The 23893-nt window shown below is 58.1% G+C and overlaps 2 protein-coding genes across 6 annotated transcripts in view; both read right to left on the reverse strand.

The window, feature by feature from the left end:
- Positions 1 to 740: 740 nt before the first annotated feature.
- On the reverse strand, positions 741 to 10207 carry Amn (amnion associated transmembrane protein). The gene is made up of 12 exons (XM_027946550.3): positions 10165 to 10207; positions 9262 to 9380; positions 9105 to 9149; positions 2697 to 2784; positions 2388 to 2602; positions 2129 to 2266; positions 1875 to 1983; positions 1675 to 1757; positions 1351 to 1513; positions 1098 to 1284; positions 922 to 1015; positions 741 to 839 (listed from the first exon to the last, which is right to left on the reverse strand). Exons 1-12 carry the CDS (start codon positions 10205 to 10207, stop codon positions 741 to 743), a joined length of 1383 nt encoding a protein of 460 aa, XP_027802351.2.
- A 6086-nt stretch (positions 10208 to 16293) lies between these two features.
- Traf3 (TNF receptor associated factor 3) overlaps positions 16294 to 23893 on the reverse strand; it is a 114861-nt gene continuing 107261 nt past the window's right edge. For all 5 annotated transcript variants that reach the window (XM_071607507.1, XM_071607508.1, XM_027946559.3 and 2 more), the window contains 2 exons: positions 23057 to 23231; positions 16294 to 22199 (listed from right to left, as the gene is read on the reverse strand). In XM_071607507.1, the coding sequence (XP_071463608.1) occupies positions 21628 to 22199; positions 23057 to 23231 (747 nt within the window). In that variant the 3' untranslated portion in view covers positions 16294 to 21627. The remainder of the gene's footprint in view (positions 22200 to 23056; positions 23232 to 23893) is intronic.

The raw sequence follows: 23893 nt of genomic DNA on the forward strand, positions 1-23893 counted from the left end.
GGCCCTCTCCTAGGCCAACTGGCCAGGGCCCTGGGCCTGAGCTGCTTGTGGTAAGGATGGGAGCTACCGGCAGCCCCTCCACCCCAGTATATCCTGGGTCTATCCCTCCGGTCTCCTCTTCCACCTCTATAGGTGACATGGGTTCTCTCCACACTGCTTTTTTTGGGGGGGCTGGGGGTACCCGTGATTGAATTCAGGGGCACTTGACCACAGAGCTACATCCCCAGCCTTATTTTGTATTTTATTTAGAGACAGGTTTAGCACCTCACTTTTGCTGAGGCTGCCTTTGAACTCGGGATCCTCCTGCCTCAGCCTCCTCAGCTGCTGGCGAGCACCACACTGCTTCTTTAGCACCAGGCACCAGTACCTCTAAATTCTGAGCTTGGATTGGTGCAGACTGAAGCCACTGGCCACCCTGGGCCCCTTGGCTTACTAGCCAGCCCCCCTGACCCACTGCCACCTGGCAAGGGAGGACCCCTCCCACTACCCAGCTGTGTGGACCAGCAGGGGCAAAACCAGCCCAGCTCCCCCAGGTAGGGGCAGAGGGGTGGGCAGGGCAGGAGGTGTTCACTCTGACGTCAAGAGCAAAAGAAAACCTTTATTGGGCAAGACCAGCCTATCCTTGGTCTTCAAGGAAGACAGGAAAAGACTACGGTCTCAGGGATGAGGAGGCCACAGGTCAGAGACCCAGCACCCCCACAGGAGGGGGCAACAGGGTAGGAGGTGGGCGCCAGCAGTGGTCAGGCCTCAGCCTCGGCAGCGAAGAGCGGGTTGTCAAAGTAGCTGTGGCTTGTGCTGCCGTCCAACTTCAGGGCCGGACTGCAAGGCCGCACTGGGGGCTGCAAAGGGACACAGGTCAGGACACGTTGGTCCCAGTGCCAGGCCCTGGAGAGCAGCCCCCAGACCTTCCCGCGCTCTCACCGGCTCCTCCGAGGTCGCCACGAAGAATACCGGGTTGCTGAAGCCCGAGGGCGCCCCCGCGCGGGCGGGCTCTGCCTCCTCCTGCCTCCTCCACCTGGGGAGCGGGACACAGATGAGCCCCTCGGACGGCGCTGCTCCCGCTTCCCGCCCGCTGCAAACCTGAGCCTGCCGCACACCTGAGCCTCCCGGTGCGGCGCAGCAGCACGATCCCCAGCAGCGCCAGCAGCGCCAGCAGCACCGCGGCCACCACGCCGCCTGCGAGCCCCGCGCGGGACCCGGGCGCGTTCTGCTCAGCCGCGGAGTCGCCCCCGACTGGCGCGCCCGACTCCCGCAGGGCGGCCGATAGGACCCCGAGGGCCTCGCCTGCAAGGGAGGTGGGCTCAGCGGCCGGCGGCCACGCGGAGCCAGAGGAAGGGGCGGGGCGCTTACCGTGCTCCGCCACGTCCGCCACGAGGGCCCGGGCCAGCCGCCCCGCGCCGCCGGTCTCGGGTCCAGTGTCCGCCAGCACCACCTGGATCTCCGTGTCGGCCTCCCGCAGCCGGGACCAGCGCGGCACCCTGGACACGGCCACTTGCAGCCCTCGGTACTGGGGCTGGGGAGGGGCAGGGTTAGCCTGGGACCCCGCCCCTCGAGCCCTCGGGGACTTTAGGGGCGCCGCATAAGGGGACAGGTGGACAGAGAGGTCCGTCCCGGCAGGGCCTTCAGAGGCCGCTGGTGTCCGGAGGCCCCTTCTCGCCGCCCGCGCGGCCATACCAGTGACAGGAAGGCGTCCAGCAGCCGCGCCCGGTACCGCTGCAGATCAAAGGCGGAGCTGTGGGTCAACGACACGATGGCTCCTGCAGCAGGAGGGCAAGGGTCACGCCGTGGACCCGGGCCCGATGGGGAAACTAAGGCGGGAGCGAGGCAGCGTCCGTCAAGACGCCGCAGCAAGCAGGGCCCCGGGGGACGCTCACCGCAGAGGTCGCAGCACTGCCCCTCAGGCCGGAGGGCGTCGTGGCAGGAGGCCTGGGGGCAGCGGCCGCCCAGGGGCTGCAGGAGCGCCGCGCAGACCCAGGGCAGAGCCTGCGGGGGGAGGCGCAGTGGTCAGCGCCGGGATGACGAGGGCAGACCGCAGCTAGAAAGGGTCCAGTGCCCCGAAGCGGGCCAGCCGCCCAGGCCCAGTACCGACCCTCGCACGGTGCCCGGCAGGGCCTGCAGCCGCGCTCACCTCGGCGGTGCCGCACACGCAGCCCGACGGGTCGGCGCAGGCCTCGGAGCCCAGGCTCAGCGCGCCTGGCCCGTGGAAGTGCAGGCGGCCGGATCGCGACGCCAAGAAAGCGGCCAGGTCCTCGTCGCGCGTGAACGTCTGCGGAAGGCAGGGTGACCCACGGAGCCAGCCACCCGACGAGATCCTCTGGGTGCTCAGAGCCACGTGCGCAGACCAGGAGGGGCGCGAGGGCCCCCGACCCCTCCTCCGGCCGGCTCACCTGGCCCAGAGCCGAGAGGCTGCGGACGCGCACGGGGCCGGCGCCGGGGCCGAGCCCCACGCGGAAGGAGCCGTCGGGCGGGAAGACGACGTCGTCGTGACTGCAGGGCACGCGCTCGGCGTCCACGGAGAAGAAGCCGCGCGCCTCCTCCGAGCGCCACAGGCGTGGGTCGACCCAGGAGAAGCGGTCGGGGTTGCGGAAGAGCGCCGGGGGTTCTGGGGGCGCGCGTCCCGGAGTCGGCCACCGCGCGGAGCCCGGAACGCGCCTTTCCCACAGTCCCCGGAGACGCCCCGCCCCCGGGCGCCTCACCTGAGCCACAGTCCGGGTCCGAGCCCGGGGCAGCCGCGCTGAATCCCGCTCCCGAGGCCAGCACGAGTTCCCCGTCCAGCGGCAGCAGCTGTGGGAGGCATGGGCTGAGGCGGCGCGAGGCCCAGGGCCCGCTCCGCGCCCACCTGCGTCCCTAGGGTCCGCGGGGAGGAGAAACCAGACCAGGACCATGGAGCAGGGTGAGGTCAGGGCCAGGGGCACCGCGCTCTGGCTTAGACTAGCAGGGTCAGCAGGATCTCGCCAGGGAAAGGAGAAGGACATTCTGCGCGGAATGGAGCTGGGGAACAGCCTGTACCAAGGCTGTGCGGTGAGAACAGCCCAGTGTCCCGAACTCTGGGCTGCAGTGGGGCTACAGGGCCACGTAGGCCGAGGTGGCAGAGCCGCAGGCTGAGGAGCAGGACCGAGCGAGCTGAGACCTGGGCACCCGTGCAGACTTTCCCCATCGCCTCCCCCCACCCCTGAGAAGTTACAAGCGAAGGGTTTCTGGGTCCCAGGAACTGTATTTTAGAACAGTGACAAGCCTCTGGGGAGGGGGCTTTAGTTTGGAGGAGAGGAGTTCCAGAGAGGGCAGGGAGCATAGGGGGCTTTGAAGTGGCCCTGCTATATTCCCAGATCATGGCTTCATCATTGCAGCCCCCTCACCACAAAAGCCAGGCCATACCCAGGCCTCAGGTGCTAGGAAACACGGCAATAGGAGGGAGAGAACAGAGCAACCCACTCTTCATTTCCCCTCCCCTCCAAGCCGTAGGACCCTCACCCTTTCCATCCTTTTTTCTCTGAGGAGCTGCTCATGAGGGGTCAGCATCTCAGGGCCCAGCCCCTTGTCCCAAACTGAGGGGCAGGGCTTGCTCCTCAGCCCTCCCTGGAGCACAGAACCAATAAGATCACAGGCCAACAGCACCTTGGCTGTCCAGCAGAGACCAGACCGCAGGGAATGACCCTGCGCACCACTGATTGCACCTCGGTGCAGGAATCAGAAAAGACAGGTGAAACAGAGTGGTTGTCAGAAAGCGGTGGTCACTGTTTTAAAATTTAGTTCCTGGGACCCAGAAACCCTTTGCTTGTAATTTCTCCGGGGTGGGGGGTCCAAGTGCAGGGTGAGGCCGCAGCTCACTGCAGAGTTTGTCTAGCATGAACACAGCCTGGGTTCAACCCCAGAACCACACAAAAAATAATAAAATATAAAAGAAATAAAAAGAATCAAAAAGAAATATGAATAAAATGTGAAAATCACAATGGTTAGAAGGACGAGCACAAGCAGGTGAGAGCCACAAGAGGACTAAGCCAACTGTGGATGCTGGGTGATGCTGGTGGTCACGCCCAGGCTCCCCGGAAGACAGCAGAAAGAGAGAGGACCAGGGGGCACAGAGGCAGACCCAAGCACTGAGACTCATAGGCAGGGGTGGGACAGAAAGAAAAAGAAATTTTTTTTTTTTTTTTTTGTACCTGGAATTAAACGCAGAGGGGCTTAACCACCAGGCCACATTCCCAGTCCTTTTAATTTTTTTTTTTTTTTTTTTTTGAGACAGTCTTGCTAAGTTGGCTTTGAACTTGTGATTCTCCTGCCGCAGCCTCCAGAGTTGCTGGGATTATGGCATACACCACCTCACCCAGCTAGAAGAGCAAATATTTGAAGAAATAACAAAGATGATCTTTCTGAATATGAAGAAAGATGCAAAATCTCAAATTGAGTGCCCAAAGGAAAATTGGAAAATCCACACGTGTGACACATGACAGTATGATTATATCAAAGAGAACATTCTGGAAGCCTCAAAGAGAACACATTACCCAGGAAGGGGGAAAACAAATCAGATTCCTATTTCCCAGCAAAATACAACAGAGCAATAATTTTATATTTTAAAGAAAAATAACTTTCCATCTGGAGGTTTTTTTTTTTTTTTTTTTTTTTTATCAAGCTAAACTGGGTCAAGTGTGAAGGTACAATTAAAATGCCTTCAACCTAAAAGGCTTCAGAACGAATGCTTCCCAAAGATCCATCCTGTCATCATGCTCAGAAGAATCAAGTTCCAAGGAAAAGAAATCCAGATCCTTCAAGAGCTACAGGCAGCAAGAGTGATGAAATAACACTAGTAAGCCAATTCTGTGTGTGTGTGTGTGTGTGTGTGTGTGTGTGTGTGTGTGTTGCTTGGGATTGAACCAGGGCCTTGCTCTTGCTAAGCAAGTGCTCTCCCACTGAGCCACACCACCCAGTCTCTTGTCTTCTTAAACAGTTTAAAAACTGGGACTAAATATGATGGAGAAGGGAGGGGGGAGACAAAGGGTGAGGGGTCTGTGCTAAGGAGCTTCCTTGTCTAAGGGAAGATACAGACCCCGAGCAGTTTAAGAAATCAATAGGCTACCCAACTGCAAAACTGAGGAGCTACATCCTTTGCTGAACGTTTTAAATGTCAAAAATTGATGCAAAGGGCTGGAGACATAGTTTAGCGATAGAGCACTTGCCTAGCATGCATGAGGTCCAGGGTTGACCCCCAGCACCACACACACACACAGAAGCCAGGCATGGTGGTGCATGCCTATAGTTCCAGCGATTCAGGTGGCTGAGGGAGGAGGATCAGGAGTTGGAGGCCAGCCTGGGCAACATAGCGAAAGCCTGTCTCAAAAACAGCAAACAAAAGATCACACACAGAGAGCAATCCAGAATGTGTATAGACTGGTAAGCATTAAAGACATCATATCCGTATTAGTCAAAATCTGATACCCCAAAATCCCAGCCCAAATAATTTTACAGGGTGGTTTAGTAAACCTTGCAAGAAACGATTCATTTGTTTTCACCAGAAGTTTTCCTGGAGAACAGAAAAAGGAGTGAAAATTGTCAAGTTTCTCTATGAGGCCAGTGTGGTCTTGATTACAAAGCCAGAATGAAGGACAGAAAAAGAAAAAAATGATAGACCCATGTAACTTACAAATGCAGTGGTTAAAATTCTAAGAAAAACATTACCTCACTGGAGGCAATAATGTTTTTTAAGAATCCTGTGCAAGAGCAAGAGTAAGCCCTTATGTGCACTGTGGGATCTGGATGGTGTGCCAATGTGGGTGGCCCAAGGTGACAAACATGCCACTCTGGGGCAGGATATTGGTGATGCAGGAGGCTCTGCATGGGTGGGGCCAGGAGGCATATGGAAACTTATGGTACCTTCCTCTCAATTTTACTGCAAACCTAAAACTGCTCTAAGAAATTAAGTTTTAAATGTTTTTAATTTAATTTAATTTAAAAAATAGACGGTCACCACGGGGCATGGTGGTGCACGCCTGTGATCCCAGTAGCTCAGGAGCCTAAGGCAGGAGGATCTCAAGTTCCAGGCCAGCTTCAGTAACTTAACAAGATCTGTCTCGAAAACAAAGAGGGCTGTGGATGTAGTTCAATGATAGAGTGCCCCTGGGTTCAGTCTCCAGTAAAACACACACACACACACACTCACACACACACACACACACACAGGTAACCAAATAGGGTTCATGTCCCAACCATGCAGGAATGGAGAGCAATGGGGACAATTTTCATCTCATCACCCACAGCAGAATTGATATGTCATGACAGACAAGTCCAGGGTCTTGAGGAAGTTGCGGTTTGGAGCCCTGCTGCAGGTGTGTGCCAGAAGAACATCTTGAGAGCCGAACCTCAGAAAACCTCAGTAATGGAGCTGGGGTTGTAGTGGTGGAGCGCTTGCCTAGCAAGTGTGAGGCACTGGGTTCAATTCTCAGCACCACATATAAACAAATAAACAAAGATCCACCAACAACTAAAAAATATTAAAAAACAAAAAAACTCAGTAATGGGCTAAAAGAAGGAGAAGCACATCTCAATCCAAGTAGAAAATGATGGCGCTGGCCCAGGGGCTATGCCTAGGATAGCAGCCACTCCAGAGACGAGGCAGGAAGTCACAAGTTCAAGACCAGTCTCAGCAACTTAGCAAGGCACTGAACAACTTAATGAGATCCTGTTTTAAACTTTTTAAAAAGACTGGGGTGTAACTCAGTGGTAAAGCTTCCCTGGGTTCAATCCCCAGAACCCAAAATAAAAACAAAGAACAAAACAACCAACTGGAGAATATAGTTTTTAAGTATAGGGCACTATTCATGATCAAAACCCAGCCTAGGGCTGGGGTTGTGGCTCAGTGGTGGAGCGCTTGCCTGGCATGTGTGAGGCACTGGGTTCGATTCTCAGTACCACATATAAATAGATAGATAGATACATAAATAAAATAAAGGTCCATTGACAGCTAAAATTAAAAAAAAAAATCTCCAAGCCTATCAATACTAGGCAAGAAGCGGCTGGGGATGCAGCTCAGTGGGAGAGTGCAAGCAGGGTTCAATCCCCAGCACCACACACACACACACACACACACACACACACACACACTATGCAAGACTTCTAAGATCCTGTAAAAAGATATGAATGAACTGAATATTCAGAGAGACAGCCCAGACTCTGGAATAGATGATCCATGGTACAGCTATTCCAATCAATATTTCAGGGTTGGGGGTTTGGGGGAGGGCAGTGGGTGTTGCCTGGGGAACCTGTTCTACAGTTTCTCTGCAACAGTCAGAAGAGGGAAGGAGCAAGTTGCCCCAGAAGACACAAAGATCTGCCACAGGGCACACACAGAACCAGGACAGCCCTGGGTTGGGACTGAGAGTGCTAAGACCCACACCCTGGACAGGCAGTGAAGCACATCGGGCTATGCCCGAGGTTAAAGGGCAAGGCTGGCTGTTTGGGGAGGATGGGGAAATTGGGCTCACTCTAAGGAGGAAACTAAAACTGGGTCCCTAGCTGGTGCCACACTCACCCATGCACCCCAGGTGGCAAACTGCCACTTGACAGACATACTGGAGTGCTTGCCATTGTGACTGAGTGCAGGTAAGGGATTCTCATAACCAAATATAGTTATGAGGCAACAGACTTTGCATTTGGTAGATGAGAACGAGGGTTTTCGTTTGGCATGGGACACTGCAGGCCAAGTTCACGGTGAGAAGATACTGGCAGCATCTCACATCCCCACAACAACCAACCGCTGGACAGAGGCTGGAGAAGGTGGCCCAGGTAAGGAAGAGAAGCACCCGCGAGGCAGACAGCTGACGCTGGGAGCGGGTCGCCCGCCGAGGCGCTGGGTCCATTTGGTTTCTGTGGCGACCGCTGCCCTTTACCCTGCCCTGGGCAGTTCCGCGGGTCCTGGGACGTTGAGGGCGGGGCGGGGCTGGCCCGGGAGAGGCGCCTGGACCGAGGGACCCCAGACATGCCTGAGCCATGAGTGGGTGAATGAGCGAAGGATCCTTAAAATCGCCACGCTCCCCAAATAGGTGCCCGAAGTAACGAGGTCGCGCGGCGCTTCACCTCCTCCGGGCGCCCCTCCAGCCCGGGGAGCCGCCGCGGGGCCGCCAAGGTTACCCGAGGGCCTGGGTCTCACGCCCCGCACCCTCCCCTGCAGTTGAGGCGCGGGGCCGCGGGGCTGCGATGTGCCGGTTCCGCCCAGCACCCAGCGCTGCCCGGCGCCAGGCGCAGACCTAAGTCAGTAACCGAGGCTAAGGGTGCAGCTCGGCGAGCGCCAGGCCCGGATCGTCCCGGCGCCGCGGAAACAGAAAGGAACTTTAAAAGTCGACCACGGGGCCACCCTCGGGGCGGAAACGAGACCTGCGGCCCCGATCTGCATCTGGGCAGGGGCTGGGCCGGGCACTGCCCCTGCCAGTGGCCTCCCGGGGAGAACTCAGGAGCCAAGCTCGTTGCGCCCCCAGCTCCAGCTGCCCTCGCTCGCGGGTGACTGATGAGGGCAGGTCCGATGGCGACTGCAAAAGGGAGGCCGGGAAATGACGCTTTAAACCAGACACGGGGTGCCCTTTCTGTTAAAGGGTGGACAGTGAATAGTCTCGGTCGCTGTCGCCTGTGAATCTGTCTGACACCGCACAGGATGGGCGGGGCTGCGTGCAGATGATTCTGGAAGGGCCCTGGGGTCTTGCCCTGTAGAGCCTGTGCCTCGTGGGAAGCTCCAGACAAGTGCAGATGTGGAGATCCCCAGTCGTGGGAGGTCAGGAAAGCCCTATTTTCCCGATCCCTTAGAACTCTAGTACCATTTGAGGGGAAGCCCCAGGATTTTAGGGAGGGTGTTCCCCTGGAATAGGGAAAGGCAGGTGGAGCAGCTTCCCCAGAGCAAACCTGACGGAAGACAGACTCTGAGGAGCCGAGGTCAGAGGCAGAAGGGCAGTGGGTACTGAGATGCTCTCCCAAGGCACAGCCTGGCTGAGGCCGAGTGCCTCTCGGCATCTCTAGAGGCCAAAAGGCTGGGGCTGGTCTCCAGACACAGCGACCTGCAGGGGCTCGTGGGCCTCTGCTACCGGCCAGTCCCCTTCCAATCTCGGGTCAGCCCTGCACCTTACCATATCCGAGACGGTGTGACTTTCTTGCACCAGGACTGACACCATCTGCAGGAAGAAAGGGTGTCAGTAGGGGTAGGTGGAGACCCACCCCCTGCGGGATTATGCAGGTGTGAGGGTCCAAGGCCCCATCCATGATCCAGTAGGGGCTTGGAGGCACCTTGTCTGCAGGGAACTGGACAGCGCCCCCGGCGCACGGTGTCCGGTTCTGGTTCCAGTTGGTGGCAGTATCGAAGCCGGTGTTGGGGACCCAGAATTTGTAGGCGGCCCGGGTCAGCGCTGGGGAGAGGGTGGCTGAGTGCCGCTGCTCTCGGGGAAGGCGATCCCCCCGGAGACGAGCCGCAGGCCGGCGTGGGTCACACACATGGGTGCCCAGGCGGCCCTGCCCCAGGCCTTGGTGCCCCCGCGCAGCAGGCCGGACCTCGTGGGAACGCCGTCGCGGCGCTGCGACCCACTCCTGGATCTGCAGAGGCGGCTCAAGCTGCTCAGCCTCAGGACGCCGCCCCGCTCGCCTCCCGCCCTGTCCCGTTTGCCTGGCGCTGGAGCCGGGGACTGCTCGGGTCTCTCAGTGGCAGCAGGGGGTGGGGCCGGCAGGGCTCAGCCTCCGCCTAGGGGTCAGGCGCGCTTCCTGGAGGCCCTTCCCGGAGGAGTCGCACCACTCCCGGGAGGAGCTCTGGCTGGAGGCGGATCCCCGCGGGCGAAGGAGGAGGCTGGGCCGCAGGGCAGAGGGCGGAGGGCGACGGGGGGCCTGGGAGGGACGGGGCTGGGCCGCGGCTCTTAAAGCTCCCGGGCGGGCGTCGAGGCGAGCACTAGGGACACTCGCCGGCCAGGGCGCGGGGGTGGGTGGGGAAACTGAGGCAGGCGCCGCGCTGCGGACGCGCCCGGTGGCTCTGGGCCGGCGGGCAGGGCGCGAGCGGCACCGAGGAGCGTCTGCCTCCAGCACCGCCCGCCCCGCCGCGTCCTCGCTGGCCAGGGGCCGGGCGGGTTCGGCCTCCCAACCTCCCCCAGGATCTCGACCCTCGCGGCTGGAGGGTCCCGCGGCCCCCCTGCGCGCCCAGCCTACCGCACAGCTGCAGCCCCAGCAGGAGCCGGCCCAGCGCGCCCATCGCGTCTCGCGCGGCCCCAGGGGACTTTGCCCCCACCGGCCCACGTGAGCGGGGGTGGGGGCCACCGACGCCACACGTTCACCTTCAGACCCGCCCGGCGACTCTCGCCCCTCCGGAAGTGACTTCTCAGCCTCCCACGCCTGCCCTTCAGGGCTTGAGGAGCTAGGAAGAGGGGCGGCAGGACTGCCCTGCCCGGTGACCACCTCTGGGCTCACCCCCGCTCCTCCCGGTGCTGGTGGGGCTGAGCCTGGTCTGCCCACTGATGAGGCTGAATGTCCACCTGAGGCAGCTCCCCCTCCTGCCTCCTGGCCTGAATGGTCTGTGGACGCCGGGAAAGGATGATTGATGGGAGAGGATGGGAGGGTTGTGGGTGATCTTCATGGAGGATCATGAAGGTGAATGGTTAATGGAGGAATGATGGAGGAGGAGACATGGGGTGCAGTGGACAAGAGCCGCTAGGTGGTGGACAGACGGCTGGTGCGTGGTGTAGAGTGGATGCTGAATGGTGGGTGAGCAGCCAGTGGTGGGCTATGGATGGGCAGAGCTGGAGGGTGGACTGAAGCTGAGTGGGTGGGATGGGAGAGGACGACTAAATCGATGTGATGGGGGCAGGGTGGGTGCAGAATGGGGTACAGGTGGTCGTGTGGCTGGGAGGGTCTTGGATGGTAGATGTTAGAGGTGGTTGTATTGGTGTATGATAGATGGCAACTGGAGACAGGCAGGTGGTGGGTGGGTGGAGGACGCAGGATACAGTGGGTGTAGGAGATCGATGGATAGGGTAGTTGGTGATGTGTTCGTGTGTGGATGGCAAATCACAGATGGGAGATGGCACTGGCAGAGGGGATTGGGGATGATGGGTGGCAGATGGTAATTGGATGAAGAATGATGGAACGGGTGGAGGTGGAACAGTAGTTGGATCAATGGATGGTTGTGAACGAAAGGAACACTACAGCTTCTGCATGGATGTGCAGGTGTGGATGGTGGGTGGGAAAAAGTTGTACATTTTGGATGCAAATGGATGGAAGCAGATGGCGATGAGGTGGAATGGTGGCTGAATGGACCAAGGATAGATGGATGGCTGAATGGTGGCTAGGTTTTATTCTATTATTATTATTATTATTATTATTATTATTATTATTATTGGTACTGGGGATTGAACCCCAGGGAACATTACCACTGAGCCACATTGCCAGCCCATTTTTTAATTTTGAGGCAGGGTCTTGCTAAGTTACCTAGGGCCTCGCTAAGTCGATGAGCTGCTTTTGAACTTGCAATCCTCCTCCAACCCAAGTCTCTGGATTACAGATATGTGCCACCACGCCCAACATGGTAAATAGGTTTTAGGTGAACTGTGAGTGGATAGCTGGTAGACAGGAGGGACATGGATGAGACTGTGGGGGGTGACTGAATATAAATGAATGGGTGCATGGATGGAGGATGGTGGGACAGGTTGTGCGTGTATATGGTAGGTGGAGAAAGGACAGGGGACATAGGTGGGTGGCGTGGGGGAGATGTTGTTTTAATCAAGTGAATGACGCTTGGATATCTGCATCACGCACACTGGGCCTGGGTGGTGAGTGAATGGAGGATGGGTTTGTGGGGGATGAGAGGCAGAGGTGACGTGGTGGATGAACGGTGGCTAGACTGTACATGGCAATTAGATGTGTAGAGGGCAGACTGCTGACGACAGGGAGCTACCCAGGCCTGGGACTTCCCGGGGCCTTCCTCCCTCGGTCGTCCTGCTCTTTTCTGCACCCCACGTCTCATCTGCGGACCTGCTTCTCCTCACTGTCCTTTGCTGTGTCTTTTGTTTCTCCCATGCACAAGGAATTTCATCCAACGAGGAAGCTTCTTGCCACCAGAGGATGCTCTGGCTCTTTTTGCGTCTGGGTGGTGCCATGACTTCTCTGCCTGGGGAGGGAGCCCGGCTCTATCCCCTCTGTGTGCTGGTGGGGACACCTTCAAGCACAGCAATGCTGCCGGGAGGGGACTTGACCCCTGCCAGCCAAGACTCAGGTCCTGAGAATGGGTCAAGGGTGGTTCTGGAGCTTGACCTTGGCCCATGTTGGCCTGCAGGAAGCTCATCCTCTGTAGCCTCAACCAGGAGCAAAGGGGATGTTTTGGGGTCACGTCCACCTTGCCCTGCCTCCTGTTTCTCCTTGGGCCTCCACTTCAGTGTCTGGCTCTGCCCTGGCCTCACTGTAGAGCAGCTGGGGCTGAGCAAATGTCACCCCTGGGGTCCAAGCCTGAAAGTCCAATTGGGCCACCAGACCACAGTTTCTCCTGACACAGGAAGAGGACGGTATGGCGGGCAGAGCCTGCAGGCTCCAAAGGGGTGGATGGCCAAGCCCTGGGGAAAGGAACCTCTGTGTCCTGCTGTTCTATCCGAACAGGCCATTCTCAGAGTCTGCAGTGTGCAGAGGGCAGGGAGGGCACCTGGACAGTCCAGAGGCTTCCTGAAGAGACAAAGATGAAGGCCCATTGCGGCCAGTGCAGAGATTGTGCTCAAGTTAGCGGCAAAGAGGAGGAGCTGGTCTGGCTGGTCCCGGTCATCCATAAACATCCCTGGCCCCCATGAAAGGGACCTGTCTGAGCAGAGGCTGGAGGTGGGGCCTGGTGCTGGAAGGTGGCCCTGAGAGTAGCTCATGAGGATGAGGCCCCACTCCTGGCCCCAGAAGCCAAGGGGTACTGGAAACCACCGAGGAGCAAAGGTGTGGGGAGAACAGTTAGGCCAGCTGCAGGTGCCCGTGCTCACAGCAGGACCTGAAGCCCTCAGGCACACGTGTGGGTAGTCTTGCAGACTGGTTAGGGCCTCAGGGGGAAGGAAGCAGGAGAAAGGCCAAGCCCTGAGGAGTTTCCTCCAGTAACTAGGAAATCTGAAGGAACGGCTACTTCAGGTGAGGCTGGACCCAAGGACTTGTCCGTTAATTTGGGGGCTGTGTCTTGCTGCTCTGGCTTAACTGTCCCCCACCCACCGTGGTGGTTTCCCTGTGTACACAGCCTTTTTTCCTCCAGGCAAGGAAGTTGACTTAAGAATGGGACTCCCCATCTCCCTGAGTCGGCCATGACACGAGCGAGGTCTCTGTTCCGTTTCCAACTCTGAACCAACTCCATAGCACAGGCTTCTGCCTCAACTGGCTATTCTAGTTCTGGCCCTCCCTGAGGTGTGGGCAGCTTGAGTGACAACCCTGCCACCCACACAGTGGGGTAGGGAACAGGGCAGGCTGACCTAAAAATCTGAGGAGAGCCCAGCACGGCCCCGAGGCAGAACATGAGAGGCTGGGAAAAGGTGAGATGGCCATGGCAGGACAGAGGGAAGGGACAGTAGGAGGTGAGGCCGGAGTTGCAGAGGGCACAGGGTTGCTGGGGCTGCATTTGATACAACTCAAGGGAGCCCAGGAGGAGAGTGAGGCTTGGATAGGGCTGGACAGTCCTGGGTCCAAAAGCTGTGAGGCTGTTGCATTCACTCAGCCTGTTCCGTTCCTTCACCTGCAAAATGGGCAGCAGCGCCCCCTCACAGGGCCCAGGGCAGGGCAGGAGCACTGGAGCCTCGACCTAGCACAGTGGGCGCTGCCTTCACCTGTGGGCACTGGAGAGGCCAAGGCCTCCGGAGCACTAGACTGGGAGCCACTCTGAGCGAGTCTGCTCCTGAGGGGGAGGGGGTCCAAGGCAGTGGACCCCTGGTTCCCTCCCCACCTTCTCAGGGTTGGTCACCTGTCCTGTGCTTGAGTAGAAGGGGAGAACACGGGCTTCCGGGTGGAAGGACATACTTGCTGTTCCTCCTCTGGCAGGGTCCCAGCAAGGCTGGGCCAGGACGTGGGAGCAGATGGGACAGGGGCACTTAACTCAGGGCAGAGTTTGGGGAGCCAACGTGTGGTAGGTGGGTGGGAGACGCTGCTCTATGCAAGGCCTCCGTGATGGGGCCAGCCAAAATACACAAGCCGCCCTTGACCCCAGAGAGCTGGGTGGACTCAGCGCCTGGGCCTCAGCTCCACAGGGAGAGGTCGGGAGGTGGGAAGAGCCCCCTGGAGCCCAGAGCCATGGCCACTGCCTGGCCCCCACTCCCAGGTATCCTTCAGTGGCTGGAGTCCTCTGAACTTAACACTTCAGGTCAGTGGCCCTGGGAGGGCCTGGCCATACCACTGGCAGTCCAAGGTCACCACAGGGCGTGTCTTGCCTGGTGTGGCCTCTGCTGGCTGTGTGCCTGTCCTGCAAGAGGGCTCCCCACACAAGGCCTCCTGAGAGCCACACCAAGACCCCTGCAGATGGACTGGAGGAGCCAGAGTGCACGGCCTCCAGGGGCCAAGCCTCCCCGCTGCGCCCAGATCCCACCACCAGCCGGGCAGCCCCTGGCCTTCAGCTCCCCCGGGGCCCCATAGCCCATCTCCAAGACAGACCCTGGGGTAGAGGGTCACGAGGCACAAGTCCACTCAGTTGCTGCTTGGGTGAAGGGGTGAGGAAGCCTGGGTGGTGTCTTTCCCCTCAGGCCTGATCAAGCAAGGTCAACCCCTGCCCCAGGGCACTGGAGGACCCTGCCTGGGTGACCTGCTCCTGCAGAGCCAGAGCAGGGCAGTGACGGGGCCCTTCCACTCAGCCCTGGTTCTTCAGGTGTTTAAGAATAAGACACAGCCGGTTGTGGTGGCACACATCTGTAATCCCAGTGGCTCAGGAGGCTGAGGCAGGAGAATTGCAAGTTCAAAGCCAGCCTCAGCAAAAACGAGGCACTAAGCAACTCGGTGAGACCCTGTCTCTAAATGAAACACAAAATAGGGCTGGGGATGTGGCTCAGTGGCCAAGTGCCCCTTGGTTCAATCCCTGGTGCCCACTCCCCCACCCCCCCAAAAAAATGAGACAAAGATAACTCAAGATTTGACCATGCAAAGGTCCATTTTCAGAAAACGGAGAGCGCCCGCCCAGACTTGGCCATGGGGACCCAGTCTGTGACCCTTTCTCTCATCTGCCTCCAGCAAGGTCTCACAGGGCGGGCGGGCGGGCAGAGGCGGTGGGTACTGGCTGCGGGCCAGGCCCTGTGCCCCTCTCCAGGCCTCCATGTCTATGAAAATGGATCCTTCCCAGCACCAGCACCTCTGACTGAGCACTGTTTGCCTTCCAGTAGGGGCACTCTGCTAGGTCTGGCTCCCAGCTGTGCGGGGTGTGTGGGGGACACATCCACATGCGGAGGCTGAGGCCCAGCCAGCACTGCAGCTCCCCGAGTGCGTGCTTCCTGCTCTGCTGCCCTGTGCCCATCCTCCGGCCCTCATCCCACTCCTGTCCTTGAGCTGAAGAAGGCAGTTGAGGGTCCCTCCCCCGGCCTGCACCATGACACCTGGCTCCCTTCCTGTCCCCCGAGGCCTGGGGGCAGGCAGAGTGAAGGGGGGTGGCTCATCTGGCCTCACCTTGCTGCTGCAGACCCCGTGGTTTGTTCAGGGCCAGATCTGACAGCTGCTCCGCAGGGTCCGCACGGGCACCCTCAGCCCGGGGAGCCAGTGCAGGCCCAGGGGGCCAGGCTTGCAGGCTGATGGCATCTCCTCCGAATCTGGCCCTAAGCAGGGCCTGAGAGCACCTGAGACGAGCAGGGTGCTGTACCGGCTGCAGGTGACACCAGGAGGGAGCAGGACAGTTGGGTGGGGGCTGAGGGCCGCCCGCCTTGTCAGGTGGGGCCTCAAGGGAGATGCAGGGCTCCCTGCTGCCAGGCCTGACCCAAAGGACTACCTGGGAAAAGGGGGGTGGCCAGACTGGAGGGAGCAGCAGCCTGAAGAAGTCCCAGGCCCAGCACCAGCAATGCTTTCAGGTGACCACTGTGTTTCAGAAAGGAGGCAGAGACTGTTCTCCCTTGTTACAGATAAGATGGAGATCTGTCCCAGGCCAAGGGGCCACACTAGAAGCCACAGCCTCGAGAGATGACCTGGGGCAGGCTGAGGGGCCACAGGCAGGCTCACATGACTGGCAGGACCCAGTGCAGGACGGGCAGGCAGCCTGTGCTCGGAACCACTGTGGAGGCCGCCGTGCAGCCTCTGCGGAGCACAGCCCTGGCTGCAGCAGGGGCCTCGGAGGCCCACGTGTGCGAAAGATTGGCAGGAAACCAGGACTCTTAATCAGATTTATTTTCCTCTAATAAGACAGTTTAACATGTCAAAGTTTTGCATTCTACAGTCTTACAAACTTTAGTTATTAGCATCGGAAACACAAAAACATTGCAAGACCTCAAAACACAAATAAATACCAAATAAAACCACACAAAATATACAGTAAACAAAAATATAGAACATAATAATGCTATCGGGAAACCAGACATGTTGCTAACTCCTAACAACAGGATTATTGCTGAGCAATAACTCATACCGTTTCTTAGAAGAGCAGAGGACACGGGAGTGATCACTGGTCACAATCACTTGGACTGTCAAGAGGGTCCTCACAGTGAGTGCACTACAGACGGCGAGTTTTAAAACAGGCAGATTAAAAATACGGAGTCAAATGAGAGACTGGCCTTCTTTGGTCTTTGTTTCTGGGTAAGAACTGAACACAAGAGGTGGACCACCAGGAACTGACGCATCCTACCAACAGTCCAGCTGTCTCCGTCGGCTTCCACACTCCCTCGCCGCGGAGGTTCTCCTAGAGAGACTGCTTACGGAAATCCTTGGAAATAAGGCCGGATTTTATGTTTTTCCAATTAAGTCATTTAGTTTGCTGCTGAAGGTCATCTTACTTGACTAAGGGGACTACGTCATAAAACCACTCACCACTGTTGACAGGAGTGGCACAGCGCTCCTGGACTTGAACCTTTTTCACACGAGCTCACAAGACAGAAATCGACTCAGGGGAAATGAAACACAGCTCTGCTGGCCACTCGGGCCCTCCTCAACCACACGACCACCAGCCACAATGTGGGGTGCTGTCTTGCCCGTCTGCCCAGCAGTGGTGTCTGTGCACACCTCTGCAAGTGGAAGACACCCCTGACCTGTTTCCTGGCCTCTGGGACGGGCTGCTGGCCTGGCCTATCCGGGTCCCTGCTGGCCTGGCTCTCCACTGACTCAGTGCCTGCTGACAACCAGCACCAGCCATGCCAAACTAGGAATGCTGACCAGGTCACCCACTGACACCAACTGCACCTGAGCAGGCCCTCATGGGCTCACGACACCAACTTCAGAGAAAACAGAGCGGATGAGATTTGCAAACAGAAGACAGGACTGTGGTCTTGGGCCAAGAGATAGACCTGGGTGACAGACCCTCCTCATTTCATACACCCTGATGCACAGGTGCACTGAGAACTCCCGAGCACACCTTCTGGGCCTGGTCAGGGAAGATCTGGACTCAAGAGAAAAGAATGGCATTTCAACCTCCACACAGGCCCTTTCCAACGAGCAAGTGACCCAAGCAGAGGGATGTCTGGGAGGGTGGGGACTGGGCAAGGGGCACCCAGGGGAGTCTGTGCTCCTAGATAGCATGCTGCCACCCTGCCTGGCTGGAAGCGTCTTGGCTGGGCACACTATGACGGTCCCGTGCCACTTCGCGAGGCATGGGGGAGAAAGGAGGTGTGGCTTGGCTGTGGGTCTGTGGGCCACCTTCTTTCCCCAGGGCACTGCTGTGGTGGGCCTTCAGCACCCTCTCCTTTGCTGGGTACTGTTCAGTGCTATGGAGCTGCCGGGCCTGACTGGGCAACTATTTCACAGAGGATGCCGAACAAAGGGGTGACATCAGTGACGACCCCAAGGTGGCAGCATTTACCAGGATGCGTGGTCCAGTCCTGGGTGACTTAGGTGATCTGGGGAGGTGTCTGGCTTCCCCGTGGACTGTGTCTGACGTCCATGTCCTCACCAAGGCTGGCCACATGTGGTCAAGGGGAAGCCAAATCAGCAGGGGTACAGATGGGCAGTGGATCTGCAGGCCCTGGTAGAGGCTGCACAGAGAGCGGGAGCCACAGCACTCCCCACCAAGGCTCCCTGGGCAACAGGCCAAGGCAGAAACAGGGGCCGGGCAGAGCCACAGAGGAGGGAGGCAAGGAGACACCCCGAGCAACCGCCCCTGTTGGCTGGCGGGGGGTGTGGGGATGTAGTATAAAGAGGGTTCCATGCTGTCTGCTCGGGGGCTCCAGGAGGGACAGGGATCAGAACTCAGATGGGGCCCCCTCTACAGCCCTCTGCCCACCTCTGCTTCTGCACTGGGAGCACATCCAGGTCCTAACCCAGGGCTCCTGGGACGTGTGTGGGGGAAGGATAGGGAGCTGCCTTCTTGTGGGGACCCACTGCCCTTCCTAGGAGCCTGGACACTGGAAAGCCCGGCTCTCTGGGGCCAGGCCAGCCCACGCAGGGCTGGGTCTGTTAGTCCTAACCCCCCACACCCCGGCTCCCTGACCCACCCACCTTGCTGCCAAGGCCTCCACTAGCCAGCCTCAGCCTGGCCCTGCACCGTCTCGGGCATTCTGACTCTCCGGCTGCTCACGTTCCCAACTACAGAGGGCCCAGGCCCAGAGGCCAGAAGCCCAGGCCCATGCGTGTCTAACTGGCTCGGCCCCAGCAGCCCCTGTGGCAGGAGTGGTGGGAGCAACATGCTGAACCATGGGGAGCAGAAACAGGAAGGCGTACCCATGTCCCTCACAGAGGTGACAGCAGAAAAGACTCAGAGTGCTGCTTCAGAGGGCTGGACGGCTCTGTCCTGTGGGGAGTTTTGTTACTTTTGGTAAATGGGAAGAGCACACCCAGACACACACAGTGTATGGACCACCCTTTGCTTCTTGTGGCTGGGGCCCTGTGAAGCAGAGAGAGCAGGACAGGGCCCGATGGACAGCCAGGTCTCAGGCATGGGGACCACAGCCCGAGGATGGCCCGAGCGGCAGCACCGACTGGGGCACCAAGGAGTGCGATGGAGCAGCGCCCGGGGACAGCATGACAGCGGGTCCAGTGCCCAAAGGCATGGGCTCCCCACACTTCCACCCTGCAACACCAAACCACAAGCAGGAGACCAACCTGCCACGCCCTCACCCCAAAGGACCCTGCAGTCACTCCAGTCACATTCTGTAGGCGCCTGGGGGAAGAGGGAGGGACCTGGGACACATCCCACCAATAAGCTCCCAAGAGTCCCTGCAGGGTCTCACCCAAACCAGGGTTTCTAAGAAGGGGAAGAGGCTTCTCACCTGGCCACGCTGCTCACCCTGATCTGTGGTGGTGCGCATGCTTCCCGTTCTCGGGAAGCAAGCCACAGGGACGTTCCTGCACTGCCACCTGGCTGTGGGAAAGCCACTGAGGGCTGGTGGGGCCTGCCAGGTGCTCCTCTCCCCTCCAGACCCAGTGGACAGGCCTGGAGGAGGTCAGGGACACCTTCGAGGGAACAGCGGGCTCCACAGTTCCTGCAAGAAATCCTTCTGCTGAGCAGGGATGGTGGCTCCTCCCTGGGGCACAACCAAGGACACTGATCTACCCAGAGCATCCCAGGAGTGGAGCAAGGAGTGGCAGATGGAGGAACCAGTGTCTTAGCCGTGGAAGGGCATGGCAGGCGCTTGGAACCAAGCAGGTGGCTTATGGGAGCACAGGGACGGGTGTGCGGGAGGGCACTTCCAGCAGGCACTGGGGCAAAGGCACACCCAGGACAGATGGCAGCACCAGAGACGAGGTGGGCGCCAGGCACCAACCAGCCGTCCCTGCACGACCGTGGGGAGAGCCCAGAGGCAGGCAGTCTAAGTGCGCGGCCCAGCTGGCCAATTGTGGGCGCGTCTTTTGGGCGAGTGGCACAGATGTGGTGGCCCGCACACATTGGTTCTGCCTAAGAAGCACCCGTCGCGTGTAGCACCCATCAGTGTAAGAGCACCGTGAAGCGTGGTGCATAGCAAAGGGGCACGGGGCGGGGCTCCAGGCTCTAATCACAGTTGGTAAACAGTGAGCTGGGAGTGCTGCTCAGGCAGGGGCAGGCTGGGGAAGCAGCCCGGGCGACCTTCCCATCAGGGTGGTGGCTTGGCGCCGCTGGCAGTCGGCCTGGGCAGACCCCCGAGCAGCGGTCTCTGGAAAGCTCAGAGGGCTCTGCTCTGAGCTGTGTGGGCCCCAGGCCTGGGGGTGGTGTACAGGGAGAGGCGCAGCTTCTGCTCCAGCCTGCCTGCTCAGGGAGGGCAGGGCAGGGCAGGCTGCGGCCTGGAGTCTGGAATCTGGGACAGCTAAGCAGTGGAAGTTCCGGAAGCCACTGATGAGCCTGGCTTCTCTGGCAAGCACAGGGGGTTGAGAGCCTGTAGACAGAGACCTAGCGGTGGAGAGATACGTCTGGTCAGACCATCACGTTCTAGAACCATGCCGGACACAACCCAGGGTGGAGAAGCAGCACGTCACATCTAAGGCACATGTACCGTATGCCACCATCTCTGAGCAAAGGCGTTGCTTTCGGAGATCACTCACCGAGCGCAGCAGTGTGACAAGACGAAGGACACCTGCGAGGGCCTCCTGCAGCACAGCCACCTGCCCACCCCCGACGCGACCCTGGAGACAAGGCGGCGCTGTCAGCAATGGAGAGCTTGTCTGAACCGGGGCAGAACCTCAAAAGCCTACAGGATTTTGTTTAGAACTCCAAAGTTCAACTAATGCCCTATTTTAGGGTGAAAACAATTATAAATCTGAAAATGATGCACAGCATCCATGAGCAATGTTCCTTTCATAGTAATTTTGAAGTAGTGTCATTAACTACGACAGATATTGAAGGTTTACATTTCTAACGAGAAATAGCAACAGATTGAATGTTCTCTTTCCTATCACAAGTGATAACCAGTGTTAGTTTACATTTTCTTCCAAGAAATATCAGTCTATCCACGTTTTAAAATAAAAGGTTTGCAGTAACAATTATTTGTAGAACTTTAAATTAAAAAATGATTTCGGAATTTAGAGACTTTAAAAAAAAGACCTAGCACTTCAGGGTCTTCTGACAAACAAATTATTAGAACAGAGACCAGATGAGGCCTTAAAAATAGACAATATACTATATTTGAAACAAGATTGCACTCTTGACTTTTAGGGTGAATATATCAGAACTGCATTATTATTTCATAAATTTTCCTTTTGCTGTTCATGCCGACAGGTCCAGCTGTCCCCACGTGCGTTTCCTCTTTTGGGTGTTCAAGTTTACGGAAGAAAAATGTTTCTTTTGTTAGCATATGTTTTCCACCTTACTTAACTAGATCTTTAAAAATGAAAATGAAACCCTCCTCTGACAGCAATATTTATCTCATTGAAGGATAAATAACTCTTCAGAGTGGAGTGTGGCTAGTCTGTTAGAAAACGCTGGAGTGTGTTCACGTGTGGTTCCTCCCGCCAGCCGTGCGTCCGCCTCCTGCTGCTTCCTGCGTCCCACCAGGTCCTTTTCTGAGTGCGAGGACCTCAGTGAGGACAGACTGGTTCAAAGCCCCCAGAGGAGTTACCTTCTGCTAAATCCACCTCCCCAGGTACTCATCAGGGGTCAGGCAGATCCGAAGTATCCACTATGACTTTAATAAAAATTGTATCATCTTTAATATACGTCCCATTTTCTAGAACAGTTTGGGCCACGAAGACAGGGCAGCCAGAGGCAATATTCATCTCTCCGGTGGGCTTCTTGAAGCTGCTGCTGTTGGGGTCGGGCTTGAACGCATCTCCTAGATGGCGCCGAGAGGACCCCTGATCCATCAACATGAGCGTCACTTTCTGCTTAAATGGCCACGGCAGCAAAGCATCGTACTCTCCACGCATAATGACAAAAAACAGCGACAAGTGCGTCCCCTTCCCCATCCCATCTCCGTTCAGGTAGACCCTGGCACACATCTTATAGCCAAAATAGCCCGTGTAGAAGGGCTGGCTGTAGAGAGACAGGGTCTTCCCCATGACAGCCTCCTGCTTCCGGCGCTTGTAGTCCCGGATCTTCCAGATGAGCACGCCATTGTAGCTGGCGGTCTCCAGGACCTGGAACCGCAGGTCCATGTCAGCCAGGCGGATGTCATGCACGCTCAGCATCTGGTCGTGCCGGCTCAGCTGGGACTCCAGCAAGCCTGCTCGGGGCCACGTGGGGATGAGACAGAGTATCAGGGGTCAAAGGTGACATCTAACCAACAACGGCTACATAAAAAGGGGGCACACACAGGGGCTGTCCCAGGACGTCTGGAAGGGCCCCACCCACCCCCAGTCGTCCCAGCAGATGAACTGTCAGGCAGAAGTGGGAGTGAAGATGGGAGCCCAGGAAGGTGGCAGCCCCCAGGAGATGACCTAGGGCCTGCATGTCACAGGCACCTCGCTGCAGGTCAATGGTGAAGCCATCTTACTCGGACACTCCCTCCTTGCAGAAAGGCGCCCATGAAGGCAGGTGATGGCCACCTACCTGCCCACTAGCCAGAGGCCAACAGGGTCTGCACTCTTTCTGGATCTGAGCTGCTCCCTCCACTCCAATCCTATATGCACCATGATAACCCCATTCCTTCCCACCATTAATCTTCATGCAAACAGTCACAGTCATTCAGGCCCAAGGCCACAGGCCACACATTTACTCAAGAGTGTCAGAAAATGTTCGGGCTGGGTGTGCTGAGCCTCCTGTGTGTGGCTTCCGCTCTTGTCCCAGGCTTTCAGGAATGCAAGGTAGGCACACAAATGGCCTGGAGCACCCTGCCCAGCAGGCCTGGGCCTCCCTGTGGTGCCAGCCTCTCAGGGAGAGCTCTGCACTCTGTCACACTGGGCCTGGCACAGAGGGACAGGTCTAAGGGGGAAGTACCTGTCTCTGCTAGAGGAATCTCCACAGGAAACTTCTCTTGCCTCCACACATGCGTCCTCTGTAACCAGAGGAGCTGGAGGCAGCAGGTGCCAGCCAGGCCCAGCCCTCACCCCAAGCAGCTCAGGCCCCGGCCCAGCCCCTCACCTGTGTTCCGAGCTGCCTGCCCCGCACTCTTGTCCACACTCTCCAGCTCGGTCACACGGTTCTGAAGGGACTCCACGCTGCTCTTCATGCTGTCGGCCTCCTCCCAGTTCTGTCGGAAGGGACGGATCTCCTTGTCCAGCTCCTTCAGTTTCTCCGCCTGGCTGTCTATCACTCGCTTCCAGACCAAGGATGGGAAAAGGCAAACAACAGTCACAACTCACAGGACGCGCCTTGTGACAGCAGACGTGCACAGTGTCCTCGGGCGTGCAGCACGCACCACCAGGGGAAGCCAGGAAGAGCGGTGAGGGCAAGTGGTCAGTGAATGGGGATTCTTCCCAGAGGCTGTGTACTCGGGCCTGCCTTGCCCACAGTGGCCACTGTCCCCTCCCAGGCCAGGCCTCAGTGGCCCCCCAGCTCTGTGCTGAGACCCCCGGATATGAGCCTGCCTGTATTCTCACCCACTTCCCACAGGCCAGCAGCACCTCCATGTGCTGGCCAGGCCGCCAGGGTCACTCACCTGCACCCGCACAGAGCCAGGGTCTCATGTGCCTAGAGGCCCTGCTCCCAAGAGGCCTCAGGTTTGGGAGAGTGGAGTCATGCCTGTGTGGCCCCATCTTTCATTTGTGTGTCTATTCTGCTACCTGGTCCAGGACACAAGTGCCATCCTGTTTCTGTGGCTACAGATGCAGCTTCAGAACTGCATGTGGGTCCTGGGAGGGAGGACCACCCAGGACTCCTAGGACCTCCCCCAGAGAGCTAGCTGCTCTGCTCAGGGCTGGCAACAGAACAGGCCAGCAGTGGGCCTCAGGTCCAGGGCGAAGCCAAGGGGGCAGCGCC

This window comes from Marmota flaviventris, chromosome 2, assembly GCF_047511675.1.
Source record: "Marmota flaviventris isolate mMarFla1 chromosome 2, mMarFla1.hap1, whole genome shotgun sequence".
Lineage (NCBI taxonomy): Eukaryota > Metazoa > Chordata > Mammalia > Rodentia > Sciuridae > Marmota > Marmota flaviventris.

Coding starts and splice junctions, on each gene's coding strand:
- Amn (XM_027946550.3), bottom strand. CDS start 10,207: ATGGGCGCGCTGGGCCGGCTCCTGCTGGGGCTGCAGCTGTGCG. Junction 2,603..2,696: donor GGACCCGGACTGTGGCTCAG/GTGAGGCGCCCG, acceptor GCGCGCCCCCAG/AACCCCCGGCGCTCTTCCGC. Junction 1,984..2,128: donor GCGTGTGCGGCACCGCCGAG/GTGAGCGCGGCT, acceptor CTCCCCCCGCAG/GCTCTGCCCTGGGTCTGCGC.